The 14,176-nt window shown below is 49.1% G+C and overlaps 1 protein-coding gene across 1 annotated transcript; it reads left to right on the forward strand.

Moving 5' to 3' along the window:
- Positions 1-2,668: 2,668 nt before the first annotated feature.
- On the forward strand, positions 2,669-10,169 carry LOC138385755 (cytochrome P450 2J4-like). Its single transcript, XM_069471994.1, has 6 exons — positions 2,669-2,890; positions 3,314-3,487; positions 4,027-4,168; positions 4,959-5,146; positions 9,716-9,857; positions 9,952-10,169. The coding sequence occupies exons 1-6, from the start codon at positions 2,669-2,671 to the stop codon at positions 10,167-10,169; spliced, it is 1,086 nt and encodes a 361-aa protein (XP_069328095.1).
- Positions 10,170-14,176: the final 4,007 nt, after the last annotated feature.

The following is a 14,176-nucleotide window of genomic DNA, read 5'->3' on the forward strand; positions in this document are numbered from 1 at the left end:
TGAGGGCGGTAGAAATCCACTGCAAATGTAACACGATGGAGAAAGCTGTATTGAACAGAACTCTACTCCAGGAGAGCACTGTGTTTGTGGCTGGAAGGACTTTTCTAAAAAGCTGCTTGAGATGGGAGTTGGGGAATGGGACCCCTAAAGGCACACTCAAGTACCATTACTCAAGTAGTCGCTGCACAAAGCCACCTCCAGGGTAGACGGATGTGCCAGCGGAGGGGGGTATGTTGGATTGAGTGGGCCAGGGCTGGACTGCTGCCGAGAGCCATGGGCAGGACGCACTGCCTTTCCTTGGCAAGGCTTGGCTCTCTTAATCCGTGCTGAACAAATATTTTTTAAATATCTGGTTGAAGAGATCAGATAATTATAATCTTCAGGCTCCTTACACACTGGAAAGAACCCTACCCTGGGAGTTGGGACACCTGGGTTTGAGGTCCTGCTGGTCCTTTGCTATCTTTTTGGAGTATTTTTTTTTTTTTTTTTAGACAGAGCCTTGCTCTGTTGCCAGGGCTAGGGTGCCGTGGCATTAGCCTAGCTCACAGCAACCTCAAACTCCTGGTCTCAAGCACTCCTCCTGCCTTAGCCTCCTGAGGAGCTGGGACAACAGGCGTGTGCCACCACGCCTGGCTAATTTTTTCTATTTTTAGTAGAGACGGGGTCTCGCTCTTGCTCAGGCTGGTCTCGAATTCCTGAGCTCAAGCGATCCTCCTGCCTCGGCCTCCCGAGTGCTAGGATTATAGGGGTGAGCCACTGTGCCCAGCCTTGGCCTGTGTTTTTTAACCCATAAAATGGAGATGATCGCTACCTGCACACTGATGCTGAGGGGGACTCAAGTGACATATGTAAAGCCTACACAGGACATTAGCCCTCAGGAAACTGCAGTCATTATTTAACATCATCTGTAAAGTGGGTAAAACATGCCCAGCTCCCAGGGCTGATGGGGCGTGGAACTGGGCCCTGACCATTCCAAGCACTCGGGGAGCCTGTGGTCCAGGTTTGGCTTGTCTGGGGAGGGGGTGGGGGTGCTCTGAGAAGGTGTCCTGAGGTGGGTGTCGCCTGGTCTCTCCGCAGCTGGCCCAGACTCATGGACGTGTGTTCACCGTGTGGGTGGGCCCGACTCCTGTCGTGGTGCTGAGCGGCTTCCAGGCGGTGAAGGAAGCGCTGGTCTCCAACTCGGAGCAGTTCTCGGGCAGGCCCCTCAGCCCGCTCTTCTGGGACCTGTTTGGAGAAAGAGGCAGGGCTGCCCTTCCTGTTGGGGAGGGGAGATGGCTGGATGGTCACTGTGCTCAGGGAGTCGGGCTGGCCCAGAACTGATAACAGAGAGGGGACTCCCGAGAGGACTCAGGGTCTCCTCAAACGCCCCTTTGGCAGGGGGTGTGAAAAGGAACTCACTCAGGCAGTCAAAAGACCCTGAGTCACGCCTCAGTTCAGCCCCTTTGCCACCTATGTGACCTTGGGCTAGTCAGCCTCACTGTGCCCTCAGTGTTCTCGTCTGTTACATGGGGATAACGACCGCTCTTGCCTCCCGAGGGTGTGGGGGAGACCAAGCAGCTGAAATACGGAGAGTGCCCAGTACAGTGTCAGGCTCAGCAAATGTCCCTGTTCCCTCCTCACCCCTTCTTTATCTCCTCCTACATTTCTTGTGGGGACCCTTACAGGCAAAATCAGATTGGTGGACTGGGAGAGGGCGCAGTTGAGCCCAACTTGAGCACACCAGGCTCACCAAACACACTCCAGATGCCCCTCGCTCACCGGTCAGAGCACCAGCCCGGAGCTGGTTGGGAAGGTCATTGGGGGTCTGCCCTCTAGGCCTGGGTGACAGCCTAGTGGTCTTGGCCTGGGAGGCTGGGAGAGGCTGGTGACTGTCCACCTCGCCCCGGACCCAGGAGTCATCTGCAGCAACGGGCACACATGGCGGCAACAGAGACGCTTCTGTTTGGTGACTCTTCGAGAGCTGGGCCTAGGTAAGCTGGCGCTGCAAGTGCAGCTGCAGGAAGAGGCAGCAGAGCTGGCTGAAGCCTTCCGCCGGGAGCAGGGTAAGACGCGGGCGGGGGCAGGCCAGGGACAGCCCACCCTAACCCCCGCACCCCACATACACGCGGAGGAGGCTGAGCCTTGCTGCACATGCAGGGGTGTGTGTGCACGTGTGTCCGTGAAGCCTGGGAATGTTAACAGCGGTTTAGAGCTGCATCAGTGCAGTGGGAGCTTCTCTGAGGTGGGTGGGCAGAGACCCAGGAATGCCCAGGTCACTGGGAAGCCAGAAGCCCTTCTTCTCTATGGCTGGGGAAGTGTTCTCCAATGACACCTAATGCCTTTCAAACCTCCAACCTTTTGCACATGCTGTTGACCCTTCCAAATGACCTAGCCCACACACCTACCTTCCCCACTAGCTCCTTCTTTCAGCCCTGGCTGAGGTCATCCGCCCCAAGAAGTCCTCCCTGAATCCCAGGCACAGTTATGGATTTGTTCCCACCTGTGACATACCTGCCGTACATTCTATTGTCATTTAAAGGTTGTCTGTGTCCCACTCCTCTCTCTGCAAACCTAGCACCTGTCACAGAGCTGACTCATAGAAGGTGCTCAGTAAGCGTTTATAGGGTATGTGAATGAGGAATGAGAATGAAAAAAAGATAAGTAAACGAGCGGCCATATCCAAGATCGGATGAGTGCTCGAGCAGTGCTCCTGTGCCTCCTCAGCCTGAGCCCTGCCCCTCCACTCTCAGGTAGACCCTTCGACCCTCAGGCATCCATTGTCAGAGCCACGGCCAGAGTCATCGGGGCCCTCGTGTTTGGCTACCGCTTCCTCTCGGAGGATCCCATCTTCCAGGAACTGACTGAAGCCATCCACTTTGGCCTGGCCTTTGTCAGCACCGTGTGGCGCCGGGTAATTGGCATTTGGGGAGGCAGCTATGCTGGGCACTAGACAAGGCAGGCAGAAGCCTCAGCCAGGGCCTGGCAGAAGAGAGACCATGGGGCCTGAGTCTGGGTCCCTTAGATGGCTTCTGTTCAGCAAGCTGACAAGTTCATAGCATCAATCCTCCTTTGTGCGGTTCAGCACCAATGGACAGGGAGTAAGAAACAGGTTATGTCCTCGGAAATGCAGCTTTCTGGCCCTGCAACATCCTAGCTAAGCCCCAAACACAATCGCTGCTACCATTGCTCTCATTTCTGTCTAGATTATTTTGGGGGTCATCAGATGAGAGGCAGCCCTGGGTTGCCCATGTCAGAGGCCGCAGCCCACTCTGGAGCCCCCCTGACTTGGGGACTGGCAGCTGAATAGGTCCTGGGTGGGCCTCTCTCCCCACAGCTGTACGACCTGTTTCCCTGGGCCTTCCGCCACCTCCCAGGACCCCACCAGGAGATGTTCAGGTACCAAGAGGCTGTGAAGGGCTTCATCCGCCAAGAGATCATCAGGCACAAGCTTGGGGCACCCGAGGCCCCCAAGGACTTCATCAGCTGCTACCTGGCCCAGATCACCAAGGTGGGCCTGGAGCAGCTTTAGAGGAATGGAGAGGGCTGTCTTTCTAGGCTGCACCTCGTTTCTAAGCCATGGTCTTAGTTCCTTGTCTTGTCTTGATCTACAAGCTTTCAGAGCACCCTGAAAGCTTGTGTTAAAATAGGGTTTTCCTCCCTACCTTTTCCCAGGCCAAGGAGGGCTTCTGCAAACACGGGTAGGGTGGGAAGCAGAGGCTCTGACTAATGTCAGGGACAGTTCCCCATCAAAAGTCAGTGCATACCAGGCATGGTGTAGTCCTTGCTACTCGGGAGGTGAGGCAGGAGGATTGCTTGAGCCCAGGAGTTTGAGTCCAGCCTGAGTGACATAGCCAGACCCTGTCTCAAAAAAAAAAAAAAAAAAAAAAAAAGTCAATGCAATTCTGGGACTCAGGTCCTCCTGAGGGGTCAGACCCCCAAGGAGTTCTGGTCCCACAAGTCTTGGAACAGGTCAGGCCTCAAAGAGACACCAGGGCTCTGTTAGGAGAGAACTTTAGACCCAGAGCTGTTCCCCCCACCACCTGCCAGGCCATGGATGACCCTGTCTCCACATTCAACGAGGAGAACCTGATCCAGGTGGTGATCGACCTGTTTCTGGGAGGCACCGACACCACAGCCACCACCCTGCGCTGGGCACTCATCTACATGGTTCAGCACGGAGACGTCCAGGGTGAGGGACCCTCGGTTCTACCCTGGTTGACTGCCCGTGCCCATTACCCCTGTGTGGGGCTTCTGGGCCACGGCCACCACCCCATCACTCCTGCTCTGTGGTGCCAGGGCTGGGTCCTGCTCTCTCACCACTATGGTCAAAGAAGCGTTCATGGCTTTGAGTCAGACAGGAGGGGCTTCAGTTCCCACCCTGCTACTTGCTGTGTGATCTTGGGCAAGTAATTCCACCTCTCAGAACCAGTGTAAAAGGGGGCAATGTTATTTTACCCATTCAGTAATGATTCAGCACCTACTAAGGGCCAGGCTCTGTGCCAGTGTCCACCTCAAGATCACAGTCACGGAGGGAAAAAGGTGGCTGGAATTCTCTCAGGGACAAACTGGCTATGATCTAAGTTCGAATCCTGGCTCCACAGTTTTGTGACCTTGGCCAAAAATATCTGTCCTATTAGAGCCTCAGTCTCCTTATCAGTAAAACAGTGACAACAGTTTCTATCTTGTAATGCTCTTTGTATATAGAGCACGTGGCACATAGTGAGTGCTCAAACCTGGGTCCTTTTCTTTCCCTCAGGTAGCCCCAGGAAAAGAAAACCCTGCAAAATCTCATTCATAAGCAGCTAGCTCTGCCTCAGAGAAGGGCGTGTTCCCATGGGACCAGGGGAATAGGGTAGGGTGGAGTAACCTAGGGGTCATGAGCCTCTGGGAAGTCTCTGGGTGGGGGTGAGGATGGTGGGGCAGGATGGGGAGGCCAGGCCTCAGGCGCCCTCCCCAGACCCACACTGAGCTACCCACAGACAGGGTGCAGCAGGAGCTGGACGAGGTGCTGGGCGCTGCCTCAGCTGTCTGCTACGAAGACCGTGAGCGACTGCCCTACACCCGTGCTGTCCTCCACGAGGTACAGCGCCTCAGCAGTGTTGTGACTGTGGGCGCCGTGCGCCAGTGCGTGACCCCCACCCGTGTGTGCGGCTACCCCATGCCTAAGGTAGGCGGCCCCTACGCAGCCCCATGCCTGCCCCAGTACCCACAGAGCATGCCCTTCCTGCCCAGCACAGCCATCTGCTATGGTTTCTGCCACCCTGCCAGCTCTCCGTCAATCAATCAGTCAGTCATCTATCTGTCTGTCTATCTATCTATCTCAGTCATCTATCTATCTGTCTATCATCTATCTATGGCATTTGGGATGGGGGGTTCATTATAAAAGAATATATTCACCAAGGGATAAGTTTTAAAGTTCCCTATTGCTCAGAGATAACCCTTGCAAACATTATAACGTACCTCTTTCCAATCTTTTTTATCCAAATACATTTTACATAGTTGTGATTATGCTGAGTATCATTCTGAATCCTTCATTTCACTTAACATATTATTCAGATTCTTCTAGATCAGTGGTCCTCAAACTTCTAGGTACACTGGAGTCTCTCGAAGGCATCTTAAAACGACACTGCTGGGCTCCACCCCCAGAGTGTGCGGTGGGCCTGAGACTTTGCCTTTCTACCAGGTTCCCAGGCGGTGCTGATGCTGTGGGTCCAGGGACCACACTTTGAAAAGCACTGCTCTACATTACTCTTAATGGCTGCATAATGTTCCACCAAATGGATGTTTTGTCATTTTTAACCCTTGCTGGTGAACAGTTAGGCTGTTTGTAATTTATGTGCCCTAGGCTTGGTCTGCATTTTGTATTATATCCTTAGAACTGGTTTCTAACAGAAATGCCTTTGTTGTTTCTTTCATTTTATAACAAGGTTAAGAAACAAGTACCAAATAAGGAGAGATAGAAGAAGAGAGTTATATAAAAATAACTCAAGTCAAGAACAGCTTCTTCATATGCACATAAAACTTGAATCTGAGCTTTACTGAGGTCAAGGCAATTTAAAAAAAGGAAATCCCAATTAGTTATGAATCTTATTATGTAATAAAAGGAAGCATGCCTGTATCAGGGAAGCTTTGGCTTATCCAATTAGTTATTAGAAGGATCATCATTCATAATGTTCTTTCAAGGGCCAGTGGGCAATGTGTAGGATAGTGCCTTAAGTAGGAGTTTTACAAAAATTCAGAAATATTCTCCAAAATGGTAGCTGCTTCTTATCTCAACCCCCTTTAAGAGATAAAAGTTTAACATGAAGTTGAATGAATTTCTATAGGAAGCCAAAATAATATAGTTGAAGTTTACAGCTCTCTGGTGATCCAGGCTGAGACAGGTTTCCGAGAGGGTTTTTGACATGAGCTTGACAATAACATGATAACACCCGCTCTTTGCCAAGGTGCACTGTGGGCTGAGGGCTTTGCGCCCACTCCGTCATTTGGTACAATGGTGTTCTGTATTGCTGAGTCACGTAGGTCATTCAATGTCAATAGACATTGAATTACTTATCTATCTTGTTGTGTAACAAATTACCCAAAAACTTAGCAGCTTAGAACAACAGCATTTATAATTTCCCTGTTTCTGAGGGTCAGGAAAGTGGGTGCAGTTTAGCTGGATGCCTCTGATTCAAGGTCTCTCATGAAGTAGCCATCAAGTTGTTGGTGGGGCTGCAGTCTCCTCTGAAGACTCCACTGGGGAGGCTCCACTTCAAGCTCACTCACATGGATGTCTTCAGGGCTCAGCTGCTCATTGGCTGCAGACCACCCTCAGTTCCTCCACATAGCACAGCTCACAGCAGGGCCTCTGACCGCCATCAGAGAGAGCAAGCAAGAGAACACCCAAAATAGAAGCTAAAATCTTTTTGTAACCTAATCTCAGACATGATATCCCAGCACTTCTGCCATACTCTATTTGTTAGAAGTGAGTTACTAGATCTAGCCCAACTTAAGGGGAGGGGATTGCACAAGGGTGTGAATCTTGGGAGTCCAGGATCATTGGAGGGCATTTTAAAGGTAGCATACCACAGATGTGTAGGTGGTGAAGTTGTCACTTTAATGAAAATGAAACGGGGTCACTCACCTTGGTGCCCTGGTGCAGGGTGACTCCTCTATACCTAGAGACAGTGGCTGGAGCCCCAAGACTTTCCTCAGAAAGGGGCTTTGACTTTGCCCTGATGCCCAGCCTGTCCTTAGTCGAAGCTGCAATGGTACGAGGTGGCACACTAAGAAAGCAATGGGGGGAGAAGGTGTGGGAGCCCCTTCATCATAAATGTCTTCGTTCAGCACTTATGACTGTGGATCAAGGCAGACTCGACTCGACTCCAAGGGCCCTGCCAGGATGCCATTATTAACTTCTTATTAATTTGGTCAGACTTGAGATCCCCACCTCCACACATTTCTTCTCCATAGCAACCCTATCCTTTAGATGCTGCTGTTGTTATTCCTTTTTTACAGATAGGGCAACTTCAGCATAGAGAGCATGAGTAACTGCCCAAACACACTGCTAATAAGTGACTTAACTGAGTTTCAGATTCATGTCCCTCTGATGCCAAAGTTTTTTCTTTCTACCATGTGCTCTGCTATTTGTATGGCTCCAAAAATGACTCTCTAGGTAAGCAGTGAACCAACGTGTTAAATGGAGGCGTTTTGCATTGCCCACTGGTCTGTCTGATTGGCGGATGCTGAGCTTTCCTTGGCAGGAGTTGGCCAGCAAGTTCATAGGTTTGTCAAGTGTCTCTGGGAATGTGAGGATAGGACCACGTCATCAGTTCATCTTGTAGCTGGCATGGCAGAGGATCTAGGCCCAGATTGTCTAGAAGCTGTGCCAAACTAGGTCAGTTAAGAAGGGAGGACCAGAGTTCAGCTCTGTTTTATGCCATTTGGGATTAGAAATTTCCTTATTAAGAGGCTCTTCCTGCCAATTTGATTCTAGATAAAGGCTCCAGAGGACTATTAATAACCTGAAATCAATATTGAGCTTTTACAACTTGGGTGAGAGATGAATGCTGAAAGTGGAATCAAAGCTTGACAGTAGATCATTAAATGTTACAGATATTCCTAAACTGTTCTTAGCCATTTCATCAGCTGAGTGAGAGTGACAACAGCAATGGTTCCTAATACAGTGGTTGCACTTCAATACTTCAGGCCTGTCTCTTCTCTGACATGCTATTTGATTGTGAACTCCAAACTGCCATCTACTGGAGAGAAGCTGGCATAGAGTCCCCAGAAGGCACCCAGCAGGCAGATGGCCCTACAATATGGGGGATAAGGAGGGTCGCCCTTTTTGTGTGCTGGACAGGCTATGCTCTGAACTCATTCCATGAGCTAAGACCAGTCAGTCACTGTGCAGGGAGGCCAGAACATCATGCAAAACAGGATACAAATAATTCTGGAGTGAAAAGAGCATCTTGCTAGGAGTCTCTTTCTCGCAAGGTGATTATTAAGAAGTGTTGCAATGCAGAGGGTCACTTAATCCCAGGTGGAAAAAGGGGAAATCGCTAGGACTAGAATTGGGAAATGTATAGCTCACTCAGGCAGCAGCAAGAACACGTGCCTCCCCAGCACCTCTGCTTAAAGCCACAGAGTGACCAGGTCTGGAGGCCCTATTGGTCCAGATAGCTAGGGTCCGGCCCCTCCCTTAAGCTTACAGCACTGCAACAACAACAAAAAAGTGCCTTCTGAAAGTATTTACATCGGCTCAATTTCTGCATTCTTTATTCATTTCCGTTTGGGATGCAGGCTTCAAACTCTTCTGAGCTTTTATTTATTTGTTTATTTTTTAATTTCAAGCTATCTTTGTCAAGACCAAGACTCCTATAGTCAGTGTTCCACTCCCTATAGAGGTAGCTGGTTTAATTCTATGGTATTTGTTTGGTAAATGAGCCATGGAGTAGGAGGCCCCCCCCCCCAAAATCCTGGAGCTCAGTTTCCTGGGTCCTGGAACCATAACCAACCCCACTTTTGTTCCACTTTGGCCTCTGTATACTGCTTCCACTTGGCCTCTCTATGCCCAGGGCCCACATAGGAGGAGTAGAAGTTACCCTGTTCCCATCTCATTAGTCTGATTCTTTTTCTGATCACTCACTTCTCCTTTTAGATAGAGTGAGGGCTAGGGTTAGGGTAAGGGTGAAGGTCTGGGTTGGGGTTAGGGTTTGGGTGAGGGTTAGAGTTGGGGTTAGAGTTTATGTTTTCCTCTCCCCAACCCTAAAGAGTGAAGCTTCCTGTCTCCTTTTCTTCTCTCTGTCTTTCCATTACTCAGTCCTTTCTTTTTGTTTGCCATTCCATTTCTCCTCTTTCTCTCTGTCTCTCCCTCTGACACACACACACACACACACACACACACACACACACACCCTCATCCCAGTGTTTGCTGCCCTGTGCCTTACTTGGTCCCTTCCAGACATGCCCACAGCTGCTGGCCTTCTCCGTAGGAGGCAGTGGCTCTGTGTCTCTAGACCTGGTTGAGAATCTTCAGAACAAAGGTGGGTGGCCCATAGCCAGGAGGGTGTCATGCTCAGTTCCTTCACTGATGTGAGCCTGGAGGGAGGGCACCCTGTGAGGGCCTGCCTGCTGAACCTTCCCACGGTCCCCCGGCTACTCCCACAAGCACACTGGATGTTCTTTGAGCTCACTTGGGCCCAGTGTCAGGGCCATCTGAGGCTCCTTGAGCCACACCAGCTCCTCTCTTCAGGGCACCATCATCTTGCCCAACCTGGCCTCCGTGCTCTATGACCCTGAGTGCTGGGAGACCCCTCGACAGTTCAACCCCGGCCACTTCCTGGACAAGGATGGAAACTTTGTGGTCAATGAGGCCTTCCTGCCATTCTCTGCAGGTACTAGGCACAGTGCTGGATTCAGGGTGGTGGTTGGGGATGTAGACGGACAGACACAGGGACAGCTTCTGCCCTCTGACCTTTCTGCTTCCAGGGCATCGGGTGTGCCCAGGGGACCAGCTGGCTCGAATGGAGCTCTTCCTGATGTTTGCCACCCTCCTCAGGAACTTTCGGCTCCGACTGCCAGAGGGGAGCCCGGGGCTCAGGCTGGAGTACATCTTTGGGGGCACTCTGCAGCCCCAGCCCCAGGAGATCTGTGCAGTGCCCCGCCTGGGCAGCCCCAGCCCAGGTCCTCGGGCAGAGTGCCTGTAGCCAGCTGGGCATCTGGAGGCCTGTCCCCCATGAAGTCCTTCCTCAGTCTCTCTTGGCTTCTGCAAAGTTAGAGAAGAGGAAGAACAGGGGTTCACGCAGCTCAGCTCATGCTTCCCCCTAACACGAGCTCTGTGGGTGACACTAGAGAGTAGACTTGTCAAGGATTCTATGAAGGTAGCTGAGTTTGGGTAGCTCAGTTCTTACGTTCTTTGGTGGGGAAGGACATTACAAAGTTAGTTAATCTTGACATTAAATCAGTTCACAATGTTAATTTGGGGAATTAGGCCTCACAAGGTAGCAGCTATGTAGGTTCAGAGGGAAAGGCAAACTTTCAAGCAAAACTATAAATACAATAAGGCATGCAAGTACTCTGGATGCTGGGGACTGATAAGCAGCCCCCCCCCCCCGCCCCCGCCAAAAAAAAGGGGAGGGGGGGAGGGGAGGCAGCTTATTTTCTGCCCTCTCCTGCCCTCTCTTGACCATAGGGAAGCAGTGCAGGTCCCTACAGTCCTCGGATGGGAAAGGATCTCCCCCAGTCTCCACCAGGCAAAGCCAGCAGCCAATAATAATAACTGTTCCCAGCAAATTCTCCACCAAGGACTCCCTTTACTTTGCCCACAAGGCTCCCCAAGTTTTGAAACATTGTCTCTTCAAATAAGTCTTGTTTATTAAAAACATTGCTGTATTAAGGAAACGCAAATTAAAATCAAAATGAGATACCATACATATCTATTAGAATTGCTATAAATGCAACCCTGACAATCCCAAGTACTGGAAAAGATGTGGGGCAACTGGAACTCTCATGCACTGCTGGCAGGAATGCAAAAATGGCACAATCATACTGGAAAATAGTTTGGCAATTTCTTGTAAAATTAAACATTACTCACATAACCCAGCCATCTAGCTCCTAGGTATTGTTGCCCAAAAGAAATGAAAATATATTTTCACACAAATACATACTATATGATTCGATTTCAGTGATATTCTTGAAAGGCAAAACCATGGAAACAGAAAACAGATAAGTGGTTGCCAGGGTCTGGGAGTAGGTTATAGGGTGGCTATAAAGGTACATAAAGGAATTTTCTGGAGTAATGGAAATGTTTTCTTTCTTGATTATGGTGATAGTTACACAACTGTATGTGTTTGTCAAAACTCATACAACTGTACACTTAAAAGGGTGAATGTTATTGTATATAAATCATATCTCAATAAATCTGAGTTTTTAAAAAGGAATGCCTTGCCTTTTTCCTTTGTGTTATTTAAAAATTGCACAAAAGCTGGATGCAGTGGCTTGTGCCTATAATTCCAGCTGCTCAGGAGGCAGATGGGAGGATCACTTAAGCCCTGAAATTTGAGGTTATAGTGAGCTACAATTGCACCACTGCACTCCAGCCTGGGCAATGGAGCAGTACCCTGTCTCTAAAAAAAAAAAAAAAATTAAATTAAATTAAAAATAAAGGTGTACATATGAACGAGCCAATGCTTCTAATTAGTAGGATATCAATCATTATTGCTGTGCTGGCCTGGGAGGATTCCAGCCAGAAATGAGAAAATATGATGTATTCATTAGCCTCTAGCCTTTCTGTAGGCATGTATACAAGTTCTTCTAAGCTTTTTGAAATCTTGAAGCTTTCTCATAGGCACCCTATTTTCTATATGGAATTGTTCCCACAGGGCCTGGGGAGTCCAGATTGGAATCCACTGGACAAGTCGGGTTGCAGAGAGCAGTAGATAGCCTGGAGTTATTTATTTATTTTTTGAGACAGAGTCTTTCTCTGTCACCTGGGCTAGAGTGCTGTGGTGTCAGCCTAGCTCACGGGAACCTCAAACTCCTGGGCTCAAGCAATCCTACTGCCTCAGCCTCCCAAGCAGGATTACAGGCACAAGCCACTGTGCCTGGCCAGAAAGCCTGGGGTTCTTGAGCCCAGGAGATCCTACCCTGAGCTGGCAGCTGTTTGAAGAGGCAGGCTCTGGGGTAGAGAATACAAAGCTGGGCTGTAATGCAACCGCTGCTTGCCGCACTTTCTTAACACTCTGTCAGTCCTTTCCCTATTAGAGCCCCTGTCTGGAGCTTGCAGCATCCTCTGACACCCACTCCCACCACCATCTGGCCTCCTGTCTTTGATCCTGCCTGGCCCTCTGCATGCCACTTCATTCAAAGGCCAACTTCTCCAGGAAGCTTGTCCTCACCGTGGCTGAAATCCCAGCTTTGCTCTCAGTAACCCAACTCTTGTGTGCTTCAGTTTCCTCATGTGTCCAGTGGAGCTCTCCCTTAGGACCACAGGGAGTGACAAGGCTCAGCACAGAGCCTGGCATATGATAAATGCTCTGTATATGTTGGTGGGGAAACTCTTTCCCCCATACAACATCCATAAGCACTTTGCACCTTTGTTTATGGCACTAAAATAAAATGATGATGATGGGAGGAGCCATCTCCTAAAGACAGGTTTCCTTTTCAGTTTCTAATTATTACCTCATAATGATACGATGATAACTGCCATGTGTTAGTGAGTGAACTGGGTACCTGACATATATGAAGTCATTTAATCATCAAAGTGACAAGGTAGATATAATTATCTTAATTTATAGGAATGAGAGTGAGATCTTGCCCAGGAACAAAGAATTTGAAAGGGTTAGAATATCAATAAGCTTCAGTTCTCTCATCTGCAAAGTGGAGATAATAACGCTAATTTGTTTAATATTAAGATTAGGTTAAATATGGTAATGAATGCAAAATACCTAGCACAGCACTAAGTGCTCAATAAATGGCAAATAATGAAAGTAATAATAATAAATACTCCTTTGCTGGGATCATGGTCAGCACACCCTCATAGATCCTTCCACTCTTCGTCTCAGCTGACTGACCCCTGGCTATCCCCTGAGGACACTGAAGACACTGCTTCTCCTGCAGCCTCTGAATGGAGGCTGCTTGTTTTTCCTGTGTCAGTTCAGGTTCTGACCATAAATAGCACCCTCATTCACTCAAATTGAGCAATGAGAGTTTAACAACAGAGAACACAGAAGCCAATGAATGTGGCTCAAGGAGGAAGGGAATGGGAAAAATAAGTGCTCTCAACTCATTTTCCTCCCATGCTCCAATCTCCCGTTGGGACTATAATTGGCTGAGCCCAGCTGGAAGCTGGAGGGCAAGGGAGGCTGTTGATGTGGTCTATAAAGGTCAGCCTCCAGGGGCCTAGAGCAGCATGCAAGAGTGATCTGGGGGAGCAAGTGACAGAGGACATTCAGCATTTCCCAGTCCCAGATCCTTTGGGTTCTGGAGGTGGACCACATCCTCCTCATGCCCTAATGTTTCCCCCAGATTATTTGTCCAAAGACCACCTTAAGTACATATTACTCCTCTGTGGAGACTCTTCCCCTTATGTCTAGCACCTCTTCAGCACCATTAATAATCTTTGGTCACCTCCTCCTCTCCTTCCCTGAAGTCTTAGGATTCCGTTCCAAGTCCTGCCATCATCCTGGTGATGTGAACAAGTTCATGTGAGCAACACAGTCGACATTCAATGAGCGGTGTTGGTGGTATAGTGGTGAGCATAGCTGCCTTCCAACATCCAAGACTCTCAGTTTCTGGGCTTCATCTTTGGTGACTTCCAGCTTCATTCTTCTTCAGGTATCAGTCCTATGGCCATACCCAAGTTCTTGTCAACACCTAGAGAAGCTCACCCTCTGAAATTGCAAATTCACAGATCTCTATCAAGAACTGTAAAGGGTCTACTCTTTTGCCCCTACTTGCAAACTAACAAGTTACCCTGACATAGCTTTATGGGTGCTGATGGAAAACATAAGATTCCAGGGTCAGCAATGGAGGGAAATTTATTACTCACAGCAATAGCATCAGCCAAACTATCATTAGGTCATTAAATATGAAATGTCTGATTTAGAATCAAAAGTTTAGCTTATTATATCTCAAACAAGAAGTAGTACAATTAATCAAAGTATGCACCTAAACTGTCAACACAGTTTTCCTATCTTTACAGTCTTGTTTATGC

The sequence above is a fragment of the Eulemur rufifrons genome, chromosome 7 (assembly GCF_041146395.1).
Source record: "Eulemur rufifrons isolate Redbay chromosome 7, OSU_ERuf_1, whole genome shotgun sequence".
In the NCBI taxonomy this organism is placed as follows: domain Eukaryota; kingdom Metazoa; phylum Chordata; class Mammalia; order Primates; family Lemuridae; genus Eulemur; species Eulemur rufifrons.

Coding starts and splice junctions, on each gene's coding strand:
- LOC138385755 (XM_069471994.1), top strand. CDS start 2,669: ATGAGTGCTCGAGCAGTGCTCCTGTGCCTCCTCAGCCTGAGCCCTGCC. Junction 2,891..3,313: donor TCAGCACCGTGTGGCGCCGG/GTAATTGGCATT, acceptor CTCTCCCCACAG/CTGTACGACCTGTTTCCCTG. Junction 3,488..4,026: donor ACCTGGCCCAGATCACCAAG/GTGGGCCTGGAG, acceptor ACCACCTGCCAG/GCCATGGATGACCCTGTCTC.